At 40.4% G+C, this 12,965-nt stretch overlaps 1 protein-coding gene across 2 annotated transcripts in view; it reads left to right on the top strand.

The window, feature by feature from the left end:
* LARP4 (La ribonucleoprotein 4) overlaps positions 1-12,167 on the top strand; it is a 42,843-nt gene extending 30,676 nt beyond the window's left edge. For both annotated transcript variants that reach the window (XM_074979540.1, XM_074979539.1), the window contains 6 exons: positions 3,814-4,047; positions 5,860-5,908; positions 8,298-8,456; positions 9,070-9,191; positions 9,608-9,776; positions 10,173-12,167. In XM_074979540.1, the coding sequence (XP_074835641.1) occupies positions 3,814-4,047; positions 5,860-5,908; positions 8,298-8,456; positions 9,070-9,191; positions 9,608-9,776; positions 10,173-10,508 (1,069 nt within the window). In that variant the 3' untranslated portion in view covers positions 10,509-12,167. The remainder of the gene's footprint in view (positions 1-3,813; positions 4,048-5,859; positions 5,909-8,297; positions 8,457-9,069; positions 9,192-9,607; positions 9,777-10,172) is intronic.
* The last annotated feature ends 798 nt before the right edge of the window (positions 12,168-12,965 follow it).

The raw sequence follows: 12,965 nt of genomic DNA, 5'->3' as shown, positions 1-12,965 counted from the left end.
AAATTAAACCTCCCTAACTGCAATATAAGCTGATTATCCTGTCCTATGAGGCTAACAAGAACAAGTTTCACCATCCTTCTTGTAACAATCTTAAGTATGTGGAAAAATTATGCTCCCCCCCCCCCCCTCCAAAAAAAAGAAAAAATGTTTCTTAGCTCCTGTGAAAGTTCATGATGTAGCTCCCAAAGGAGGAGGGGATATATCTGAAGTGGGCAAGTGGATCTCTTGCTCCTTTAGACTCTTGACCAAAGGTACTGGTCCATATAGTTGGAGACATATCTATGTCCAGTTTCTCTTTCTAATAATCAGTGGTTCCTCAAGTTCACCAGGGACCCCATTCTTAGGGCTTTTGAGACAACTTCTGTCTTGAAGCTCTGCAAAGGATAAACAATTATTAAGTCATATCACTTCAAACTGACTCCAAAGTTGATGAGAAACCATATAAAAAAACTTTGTGGTTCTAAATAGGAGCTCCATGTCCACTGTTAACCAGAAGTTAACATGCGCTTACTCCTAGGTAGCTCCTGCTTTATAGAGAGAATTCTATTGTATGATGCTGTCTCCAGAAGAGACTTGCACCTGAACAATGGGAATTTTAAAGGGCTGAGACTTCTTTTAAATGAGTCTCTACTGTAATAAGTTTTTCAGTAAAGAAACATAATGTTTGAATTGTTTGAGCTCCTTCCTTCTTCCCAAATGGAGCTCTGCTCTTTACAAGTAGTGCAAAGATGAGGTTACTGTCATTGGAAGCAGATTTCACAGTGCTGTGTGCAAACACCTGTTTGGTCTAGGATCTGCTCTAGCCTTCTCTACCCAGTGTTTGCTTTCCTTACACCATTGTAGATTTAAAATGTTTAAGGAAGATGATAGAAGTCTCTGAGAAAAATACCCTCTCTGCTGAGGTGCTAGCAAGGTTAGTGAGGTACAGGGTGAAAGGGTTGGCCCAGTGATGATCAAGTATCGCGCTCAGAGAGAACAGGTCTGACATTCGAGAGTCTGGGCATCTATTTCATACACACTCTCCTTGTTCACTTTTCTACTGTTTCCTTCCTTCTCTTTGCTTTCTTCTGTCATCTTTTCCTTTTTTCCTGTACTTCCCATTATTCTGCCCAGACCAAGATTGTATGGCCTTCTCAATGACAGGTGAGATTATGAGATCTGAGGGCTGAATCATATGGCTAGAAACTATTTTGAATGAATGGGTTCGAAGATGGCAAATTTAAAGGACTTAACTAAAATTGGCTTTTTATGCCTATTGTAGATGCTAAAAACTGGTAAGTGCTCTAGCAACCTCCCTGCCAATAACCATTTATTTTACTTATTTCATGTTGTAGGTGTGCCACTCCAATTACTGTGTTGCTTTTCATGCTTTGTCAGCATGGGTTTGTAAAATCTGATGGAATAGACCATACGGATTAGCAAATTACAGGAGACTTTTTTTGGTGGTTGTTTGTAATCTGGGGTTCAGGTCTGGAAAGGGCTGAGATCCATTGATGCATTAGATTTGAGGGTTTTTTTTTTTCCTCCAGTCTTCTGTATTTAACACCACTTGAGGTAGTTTTTGGATCAGTTTGGGCAACAAACAACTTTCACTCTTTCTAGGCTGCATCATGAATTCTTGTACTTGCACAATGTAGTGTTGGGATTACAGATAAATCTTTAGAGTTGAAGGAAATGGAATTTAACACACAGGAGTGCTTATTAAGTAATCACAATGGTTCCTTCTGGGTTTAAATTTTACAAATTGGACCAATGTTTAATTATTGAATCCAAGCATGATTTTTTAAAAATATTTTTAAGATATTTGAACATGAAATCTGTGAGCCTCATCTGTGTTCTTACTAGATATATTTTTTGCCCTTTTGGCTCCTTTTATTAGTAGGTGCTGAAGATTTTTTCATAAAGTGTGTTGAACTAAAAAGTACTAGGCTCTCTTTTCAACATCACTTTTTTTATTCACCTTCTGTCCCAGAAAACTTTCTTCAGGGAGAAGGTTGTATGCTGCTGCTGCTTCTGTTTAGCTTTTCTGTCCCATGGGTTAAACTTGCTTAATCTCATTATGTGGGTAGTCACTAGTTTGAATATTAAATATTGGCTGTTTTTGTCTTTAAACAAACCAACATTTTGTTTAAATCAGTCACATTTATTTGGGTCAGAATTGTTGCACTGTGCCTGCATGTGTGCACCTTGAGACAAACTCCCAGATTGACAGTTTTACTTAATTAGCTTCCTTGCCTTGCATATGTAAGGGCAATCACATGAGAATGACATGGGTAAGATAGGCTGGGCTTCAGGACAGTCAGAAAAATGGTGGCTCATCACATCAGTTGCTGAGTTTTAAAATGAAGGATGGATGACTTTCTTGAAATACTTGCTGCATTTGAGAACCAAAGGGGCACCTTCTTAGCCGTTAGCTTAATCAAACCATGCAGGAGGCACCCAAAGGAAATAGTGGCAAAATTGTTTCATTTGTCACTTAAAAAGGCATTGACAAATATGGTGTAAAGACATGGGAGAATCCTACACCATCAAGATGAGATTAGTCAGTCCTTTAATTTCTGGTTCCAAGGTCTGCCGTTGGCAGATGGACATTTGCTGAAGACATTGAATTCCGCTCTGCTGAAGGGAAAGAAGGGAAGTTTATTTGAAAGAACTTGATATAGAAGGGAATTTTCCCTCTTTGGTAGCCAGTCTAGAATTCCTGGCATTTGGAGACTCCCCTGGGACATCCTCTGTCATAGGGATATATAGATTTTTTTTTGGAAAACACATGACAGTCTGTGTTCCAGACTGGTTCTAGAGATTTGCTTTTGGGAGTAGGGAACATTGGAGGAAGCTGAAGTGTGAGCATAGTTGGGGGAGGGATTGCAAGAAGGGAATCCAGTCTGTTTAGGTAGTGCAAATATTTAGATTCAGACATTTTAATCCATGTTAAGTGTATTACTTGTCACTCAGGCTGCTGCCCATGGGGCACTTTCTCTGTTGTAAATTGGATGTTCCTTTGTCATTTGAAATACATTGTTTGGAATCTGTTCCTTGTATTTTGAAGAGAATAATATGCACTACGGTAATTGGACACTGAAGGAACAAATCTGACCTTTTTTATATTTTGTTACTCTAGACCAGTGTATAAACTGTGTTCTGCGCAACAGTAGCGTTCTGTGAACAACTTGCTAGTGTGCCCTGAGAGTTTGGAAAAATACTGATGGTATATATTTTCTGTTTTAAAACTTGATCGCTGTTACTACTTCATTGCTATGATACCTGATTTAGATTAGTTCATTTTGGTTTTGCTTTATATGTTGCTGTTTGTTTTCTTATAAAAAATTGTCTACGTTTCATAGGTGTTCTGCGTAAAAAATATTGTTTGGTGTTCTGTGGTCTCACAAAATTTGAGAAACACTGTTCTAGCCTAATTACAGTCAATCTCCCTCAGTTTCACTTGTTCGTTAGTAGTTAGTATTAACTGCCTAACTCTTGAGCTTCTCCAGAGTTTTGGTTTTTTTGTAGTCAGTTTTTTTTGAGAGAGACTTCTGGAAGATGACTCAGGATTATTAAGGGTTGGTTTGAGGGTGCCAAATTATATGGTTTGGGAGATGAATGATGGAGCATTTTGTCCTTGGGCCATGAAGTTAAAGCAAGGGTGCATACCACCATGTGGGGGGAATAATTTAAGAGGCGCAACATATATTAGTGGTCCTTTTTAATTTTTTCAAACCATACTATACAACATGCTCTACTTGTGTGGGAGAGAACTCTGCTTATCGGTCCTTATGTAGTGGTAATAACGTCGTCTTATTGTATCTTTTATAGCATGAAGCCTAATTTCCGATCATCAGGTAGCTTAGAACACTCTGCAGAGGGTACAGCTGTGGTTGGTACAGTGTCGATAGGGGATGGACCACTGAACAGAACCAACTTGAGGAATTTTGGTATGGAACGACACACCAATACACTCACAGGACACCAGGAACAAGGCTGTCCTCAGAAGGATTACCCTGCCTTGCAGATGGAACAGAATGGAGACTACACTCTTGGCAGGGGCAGGTAATGGATTGCATCAATGAGTCATACCTTAGAGTAAAAGCAGTACAGTTGGAGAAGCACTGGGCTGCATTTTTGGGAAAAGACAACCAGTTTCAGATGAATTTTCATGAGACATAATAACTGCATATGTGGAACACAACTGTTCAGTTACCTGTGGAGTGGTCTAGGGAAGGAGTTGATATTCAATTAAACAAGCAAATTGAGCATAATGCATTTTAAACTTTCCTAAGTGAAATTGGAAATGTTTTGACTCTGCATTAATTTTTACAGGCTCTTAAAGGTAGGAAATCCATGTAGCTGCTATTATTTAGGGATGTCCTTGTAGAAGCGAGAGGAAGACCCAGGACAGGGTAGGCCTCCATTACTCGATGAGGGAAGAAAAATAACAGAAAATGTGGAAATGGCCAGTGTGCTTAATGACTTCTTTCTCTTTCACCAAGAATTGTGGTAGCAATTGGATGCCTAGCATAGTGAATTCCAGTGAAAACAGGGTATATTTAGAAGCTAAAATAGGGAAAGAACAAGTTAGAAATTGCTTAGGCAAGTTAAATCCTCAGGCACTGGGGCCAGGTAAAATGCTCCCTAAAATACAAAAGGAGCAGACTGAGAAAATTTCTGAGCATTTGAAATGTCATGGAAGACAGGAGAGATTCCAGAAGAGTGGAAAGGGGCAATTATAGTGCTCATCCATCAAAAGGGAAGTAAAGACAACCCAGGAAACTAAACTAGTCAGCTTAACTTCTGTCCCAGGAAAGATCATGGTGGAAATAATCGATCCATTTGCAAACATTTTAGAAAATAATCAGGTGAGCAGTAACAGCATGGATGGTGTAGAGAACAAACCATGTCAAACTAACCTGATAACTTTTTTTGATGGGCTAACAAGCCTTGTGGATAGGGAGGAAGTGGTAGATGTGATACATCTCGGCTTTAGTAGGGCTTTTGATAGTCTTTTATGATCTTCTCATTAGTAAACTACAGAAATACAATTTAGATGGAGCTGCTATAAGATGGGTACATAATTGTTTGGCTAACCATTTCCAGAGACTACTTATCTGTGATCCAGTGTTATGCTAGAAGGACATAACAAATGGGGTCCTGTGGGTGTCACTTTTGGTTTCAGTTCTGTTCAGTATCTTCATCAACACTTTAGATAATGGCATAGAGAATATACTTACAAAGTTTGTGGATCATAACAAACTGGGAGGGGTTGCAAGTGCTTTGGATGATAGGAATAAAATTTCAAAATAATCTGGACAAACTGGAGAAATAGTCTGAAGTAAACAGGATGAAATGCAATAAGGACAAATACAAAGTCCTCTAGGTTCAGTGTCTAGGAGCTTGAAATGTTTCTGAGATAAAGTCAGGGTCAGCAACCCTGCACTGAATAGACACCGTTCTAAACCATTTGTTGCACAAAAATTTCCAAGCGTGGCAGCTCCCACAGTATAGGAGTTTAGAGAGAACCAAAGTATCTATAGTGAAGCCTAATCCCCAACAGGCACATGGTGCCTTAAAAAAAGTAGGTCTAGATATCTGTCCTTGCAACAGAGGAGACATCCGTTCATTCTGCAAAACCATGCACTGTGAAAACAAAGGCCCCTAAGGATACAGAACAGGAGTTTTTTGGGGCTGATCACAAGGAAGTATTTAGTTTTTCTATTTTTCTTTTTTACATCAACCACAGGAAGAATTACTTAGAAATCAGCTGCCAGGTGCATGCTCCCCTCTTAACGTGGAATGTAATTAGGGGCTAGGCTGATATGCTTGCTGAGGTTTGTCTTCACCCCCTTCTGTTTTTTTCCTTCAAAGGAGGAATGTTTTCAGAGGCCGGAGAAGGCGAGAGGATGACCGTCTTTCAGTAAGTTCAATTTTCATTATTTTGTGGGTGGGTGGGGTAGAGAAGAGAGACTTAAGCAGTGAGATGGACCCTGCCATAGTATTGCTCGTTCCCCCAGCCTCTGTATGAGGCTGTGAAGATAACGTTTATATATATGCATGACATACTAAAATAAATCAGTCTTTTGGTTCCAGCTATTACTTCCTGTTTCATTTTTAGTCTGAGACCAGCTCTACACTAGTAGATACACAGTTCCAGCTACAGCAGTTGTGTAGCTGGAATAGACTTATCTACGATCGACTTATCTGGCCATCCTCATTAAGGAAGTTAACAGTAGAAGCTCCCTTGCTCCTCATGAGATTGAGTGTGGGGGGGGGTTAGCTAGTGACCCCTGATAGTTCAGTTTCTTGTGTCCTCACTAGGCATGTGAAATCAAACCCTGGGAGATTGACCCTGATCGGTAGCGTAGATGTACTCATAGCTCTCTAACAGGTGTAGCCTATAGGATGCTTCATTGCTGAGGTCTTTTTCAAGATTGTGCCACTCCACGCTGACTGCTAGGTGTAACTCAGTGCAACTTGCTCCCTTTATCTCTCTCTCTCTTATAATAGGATGCCAAAGATGTGATCCTCTTCTCCTAGAAGTTTTATAGTCAAGGGTCCCACTGGCTTCAATAAAAGCATGGCTGGGACATGAATTGGCAGGATATGTAAAGGGATGCAAGAAGTTAATCTTATGAGCAGCTAGTTATTTAGTATTTATGATTAGACCCTGGTTTGTAGCTTTTTACTTTTAGGTGACAGAAAATAAGCACCTGCTTTAGCAAAGCCTTGGTGATGTCAATGCTCTTGTTAGGACTGCTGAAATAATGTATAGAAAATATTGGATAATGTTCCTACAGATAGTGCAGCAGTTATTTTGTTCATTTTTATGAAGACATGTATCTTTCTAACAAGGATACCTCACCAGCAAGGTGCCTCCTGCAGGTCCCCTTGGGAATTAGCTCTTCAAGCTCTAGAACATCAACTGCTGCCTGCTGTCTCTCTCCCTTACTGGTCTTTTGCACTACTTCAGGCCCCATGTTTCTTCCAGTCCATGGTGCCCTTTCTAACGGTACTGCCTCACACCAGTGCCCCCAGACTCTGGGGTCGTCATCCTCCAGGGAACTTAACATTTATTCTGTTTATGGGTGGAAAAAATTAACGTGCACCAAGATGTGTGGATGTGCATCACCAATGGAAACCTGCTGCCCACTGTAGGTGTATGTGGGCACTTCGCTAATCAGATGGGCAGCATTTAAATCTCTCCTTTGTGGCCACTTACATGCTCAGCTTACAAGGAACATTGGTACAGTTATGAGGAAAAGGGTCTATGGCTTTGATGCACTGGCACACAGACACCTGCAGTGGAATGGATGTGTGCGTTTTGTCTTACAGAACAAGAGATACAGAGTGGATATGTTATCATTTTATGCTTTAGCTGGGCAGTAACAAAAACTTCAATGAACTGAAACCACAAAACAAGCGTATACGGTGGCAGAATGAAACTACTACAGTTGGAATTTGGCCGGGAAACATCCAAGTCTTATTAGAAACTCCCTATCCTTTAACATGGTTTCTGTTTTGAAAGATCAAGGAGAAGTCCTGTGGCAGCTTGTAGACTAACAGGTTTTTTGGAGCATAATCTTTGGTGGACAAAGACCCGCTTTGTCAGATGTATGTAGGGGAAATGCTGCCTCTGGAATTTCCACTACATGCATCTGATGAAGTGGATCTTTGTCCACCACAGCTTATGCTCCAAAAATCTGTTAGTTTACAAGCTGCCACAGGACTTCTCATTGCTTTTGTGGATACAGACGAACACTGCTACCCCTCTGATACTTGTTCTGAAAGATGTCACTACATTGACACCAAAGACCAGGCGTGGGCTGCATACTGGTTCTGTGAGAAGGATGCAATCCTTGAATCCAAATTTCCTCATGCAGGATATGGTATTTGATAGACTTTCATTCAGGAGATGTCCCGTCACTGCTTAGCATAAGGCCTTCATAGCTAGAGCCCTGTGCATATATAGATGTCTACCTGTGGTTAGATATCGGGATCTGCAGGGCTCTTTTTTTTACTTGGACTGATCTACGGAGTTTAGCTTTATCGTCTCTGTTATTTCCTTTGCTGAGCAAGTGAAAGGGGAAAACTGTTTTGCAAGAATCTCATCCTGGATTTGTGTTTCTCTACAACATCACCACAAATGTTTTCTACAAACACATGGCCAGTAGTGGTGCTAGCTCCAGGCACAAAGGGACCATGCTCCTCTGAGGCTGCAGAGTCTCTTGGGAGTAGTCATTGGGATTCATAGGCTCACAACACAAGGTGCTATGATGATGTATGTTAAGACTTCTTTTTTCTTCTAGCGACCTCAGCCTTCAGTCGAAACAAAAACTCAGACACCAAAGTTTGATTTACTAGCGTCGAATTTCCCCCCTCTGCCTGGCAGTACAGTGAAAATACAAGGAGAGGCTGTGTTGGAAAGCAGGCTGTCTGATGTTGTTAAAGGAACCGGAAAAGAGAAGGTACTTATTTCTACTTCCAGAGTGCACATCAAGATGGCTAAGTTCACTCCTCCACGTTTGTTTAATATTTTTCAGGGGTTTTTTTGAGCTGTGAACTGCACTGTTCCCACGGAGGACTGAATGTATAATGCTACAAATCCTGTAATACTCAGCCTTTTCTGTTCGTGAGCTCACTTTTGTCCTGGTGATGTCCATCTGTGCAATTACTACCTCTCCCTCACTTTAGAATTAAAGCTGGTAAATAAGTAGAGGTGATGTTTGCGGCACTGACCAGTTAAAGGGAGTGTACATTAGGATGGTTTTGAAAGGATCTGTTTACCTGCGGTGGTGCTGTTGGGCTCCGCCATTGCTTTGTTTGTTCTGTCTCATTTCCACATGCTGTAAAGCTGTCAGCTCTGCATAGAAGACTTGCACTGAGATAAGTGCTGTATGTATAATCTATGTAACTTAATCTTCTACTCTGTGTGTGTGTGTGTGTGTGTATTTATTTACTTTAAATTCTTGATATCTGTTGGTAAGTTTCATGGTTTCTAAAACACAAGTGCTGGCATAATGACTGTTGTCCTTCTGCAGTATAAAAATTCCTGTGTTTTTTTTTTTTTTTTTTCTTAAGGAGAGCAAAGACTTAGCAGTCAGTTGTCCTGCATCTGCTCCAGAGGAGCAGGCACACAATCTAGTCCAACAGCCTATTGCAAATGTCAGCTCATCCAGTATGGCTGAGGGCCCTTCACCAAGGTACATAATTTTCTTGCCTAATTTGAGGAGTGTGTGGTGTGTGTGTTGTTTTTTTTTTTAAATAAGCTGGTATGTAGCATGAAGGACAATTTTGGTTACTTCTAGTCTAAGGAGGCATTATCTTCAATTCCTGTCTATTGAGGCCTCTGTTACTCTGAAAAGCTGATTACTGTTCAGAACCTGGTGGTCATGGCCTTAGGCATCCTATTTGGTTAAAACTACTGCAGTGACTTGAAAGAAGGGAAAATATCCAAAATATCTGTTAGCCTCTAAGGTGCCATAGGACTTCTTGTTGTTTTCGAAGATACAGACTAACACAGCTACCTCTCTGATACTTGAAGGGAGACAGGCATACCTGGAACTGAACTCACTCCCAATCAGATTTTAAGGTTGAACTATCTTGTCTAATTTGTTAGCACAACTCAGGCAGACAAGAAGCCAGAGGAAGTCTCTGCTCAGAAGGATGTTAGAAGCCACACTTCTCCACCTGTGTCTGTACGTCCTCATAGTGCTGCAAAGCCACAGAGGACAAATACCACTTCATCCTCTGCCAATGGTAATGCAGCGCTTACTGTGACAATTCAGGTAAGGTCACCTGCCTTGGGTGTGATCTCAGTGTTATCTAGTAAACTGCCATGTTATTGGCAGCTGTTGGCTATGGAAGCAGCTTACTTTTTCTCTTCTTTTTCCACCCCTGGGGCAGAACATGGTACTCCCCCTTTGGGTGGCGGGGGGGGGGGGGGGGGGGGCGGGGCGTTCCTTTTTTGCTTCACTGCCAGAGCAATCTGGTACCTTCATATAGATTCTGGACTTTGAGCTGCCACTGGATATTCAGCCAGCGTGGCTCACTATACAGAATATATTGTGGCATTGTGTACTTCTAACAGTGACCCTGGGTTATTCTTGAAGACCCTTTCACATGTAGGTTGTCCTCAGCAGAATGCATAAACTTTACTCTTTTTCTAACCTTGGCACCCAAAGGAGCCACGCAAGCTCAGTTATGCTGAAGTCTGCCAGAAACCCCCAAAGGAGCCAACTCCGGTTCCTGTTCAGCCTCTTCGGGAGCTTCGTGCCAATGTAGCTCCCTCTGCCAAAAATGAAGAAGACAATACTCCTGAGAGAGCTTCAGAGAGGGCCCATGAGAAGCTTGAAGGGCGGGCAAAGGATCTTTCTGGGTTCAGAGGCAATGGGCCTCCCAGGGGAGCTGCTGGAAAAATCAGGGAACAGAGACGTCAGTTTGGACGCAGATCTTCACCTCAGGGAGCACCTCGGCGTATCGGCAAGGAGCAGTATATACCACCCCGATCACCAAAGTAAAACTCTCATCAACTCTTTTTCTATTTTAATTTGAACTGTGCACTAAAGAACAGCACAGGAGACAGACTATAAGGAGGAGGTATTTGGGGAACATGAATACTGAATCAAGAATATATGGTTTGAGTGTGGATGAGGTGGGGAGGGTCCCAAAAATCATCTCTGAAATTGATTTCACAAATGCTGGAGGATACCAATCAATATATAAATATAGAGAGATTATAATTTTTGTATCTTTTTTTGTTTTTTAATTTTGCAGAGGGTTCCTTGCCTGAAATCATCTCTGAGGTTGTGAATTAATGTGTTGACAAGATGAAAAATGAAATGAGATAACATGTTCCCTCACTGTACAAGGAAGAGGGCAAGAGAATATTATTTTTTGGAAAAAAAAAAATCTGTAAAATTAGAACTTACTTTTTTAAACCTATTTAACGTTTGGCTTGTAGGGTGTTGTGTATGCCATTAATGGCCTTGCTTTGCAAAGCAGGTCCACAACTGAGATTCTTGGTTGGTGTGCTTGAATTGAGTGAGTGCAGCTGTGTACTGTTATGTCATGACTTAGTCACTGATGGTAAAAAACTGAATGCACTACTTTAGTAGAACTTTGTGTTTCCAGCGTGAAATTTAGTCTGTTGACCTAATAGTTCATTCAGCAAGCTTTTTAAACTTATTTTACTGGAGATCTGATTTGAAGATCAGACCATAAAGATAAGAGTAGTAGGTATGCAGACAAAAGAAGGGGAGAAAGAGGCACTTTTGATTTTTAATGTTCCCATTTTTCCCGCCAATTGAGGGCAGCATTTTAATTTTTTATTGCTTAATTGTTGCCTTCTCTACCCCTTTATTATAGACTTGTGTGCATTTATCTGGTATGTTTTCCTGAGGCAGGCCCAGTTAATGGAAGACTGCACAATAGATGATGGTAGTTTTACATGTGAAGAGCCTGAGCTTTCAGTTCTTTGTAGAACTCTGCTTTTCAGGTGGAAGTCTTGAGAGCAGGTTCAAAGCCCCAAATGGGTCTAAAATTGAATCTCTTGACTTTCTGTGATACATTCAACAGTTTGTGGCCATGGCCAAGTTTCCATATAGTGACTTACATTGATTGTCTGGATTAGCGTTCACCATTGCTTTATAGCATATGTGTTAGGGGAAACTCTGTGGCAAATAGTAGCTCCTGACTTTTTCAGTTGCTTGGAACTAACAGTTTAAAGTGGAACAAAGGCCATGAGGTTTCAACTTTATTTCAAAGAGGTTACTTTGACTAAATTCACGACACTATTATGTAGTAGACAGTTAAGTTTACAAGTTAATAATTACCATAAATGACTGAAGGAAACAGGAAAAATTCACTGCATTAATCTGCCAAAATAAGTGTGCCCGTATGGAGTTCTGTATAAAGTGTTAAGAAAAGTAGCTCGCAACAGTAAGAATTGTACCTATTTTTTTTAAATAGGAATTGTACAAATTTAAAGCTGAAGTTGTGAACACTGGAAAATTCAGTTGTTACATTCATTCTAATGGCATCACCTAGCATATATTACTAAGATGTTTACGGTATGTAAGTGGCAGTTAAAAATTATTGTAACTGTGAAATTTTCATCTTTTGATTTCTTAGCCAGGTAACCGTTGGTGACTTCTCACTCACTAGGCATTCTCCAACTGGGGGGGGGGGTGGGTGGGTGGGTGTGTGTGCGCGCGCGCTGCTTTTGATTTGATTCATGCGTCATATTTATGCAGTTAACTGTTCATTTTGCTATTATGTTTTTTACACACACACACACACACACACACACACACACACACACACACACACACACACACACACACACACACACACACACACACACACACACAAAATCAATCATTACTCACTTTTAAACTACCTGTACTGGGGTTGGGAGTTTAAATACCAAAATCATGGATCAGATCTATACTTTAAGAATGCTTGTTTCAGTTTACTTGGATAATGCTATATTTGATGGGAATGACAAGGAAGTTTAATTATTTAAACTGTTAAGAGTTCTGTGAAATGCATCAAATTTTAAAGAAGCTGCTTCCCATCAATCATTTTATAAACCATTGCTGCACTCAGAGTGGAAAATAACATATATTCTGTATAATAGTCATCAATATTAGGATAATATAAACACTCATTACAGATTGAATGTGTTGGAATTCTGATATCAGCCATGAGCTATTTGCAGTTAAGAGGAAGAGCTCTTTGGAAAGAGGCTTTTGCAAACGTACAGTTTGTGGCTTGTTTTGGCTTATATTGGCATGTTAATTTTAACCTATGTGGGCATCTGCTTTTAAATCTGTGCATAAACCTTGTTGAACTGAAAGATGGAACTTGAATATTTCTAGCAATTGTAAAATGTAGCTTTTTCCTTTTATTAGATGTACAAAAAATCCTTACAGCTCAATTTTTTTGTTTTTCGTGTAAGGTGAGTGGAAAAACTT

This window comes from Carettochelys insculpta, chromosome 29 (genome assembly GCF_033958435.1).
Source record: "Carettochelys insculpta isolate YL-2023 chromosome 29, ASM3395843v1, whole genome shotgun sequence".
NCBI classification, from domain to species: Eukaryota; Metazoa; Chordata; order Testudines; family Carettochelyidae; genus Carettochelys; species Carettochelys insculpta.
Note: the sequence above shows the minus strand (reverse complement) of the source record. Positions and strands in the feature narration are given on the sequence as shown.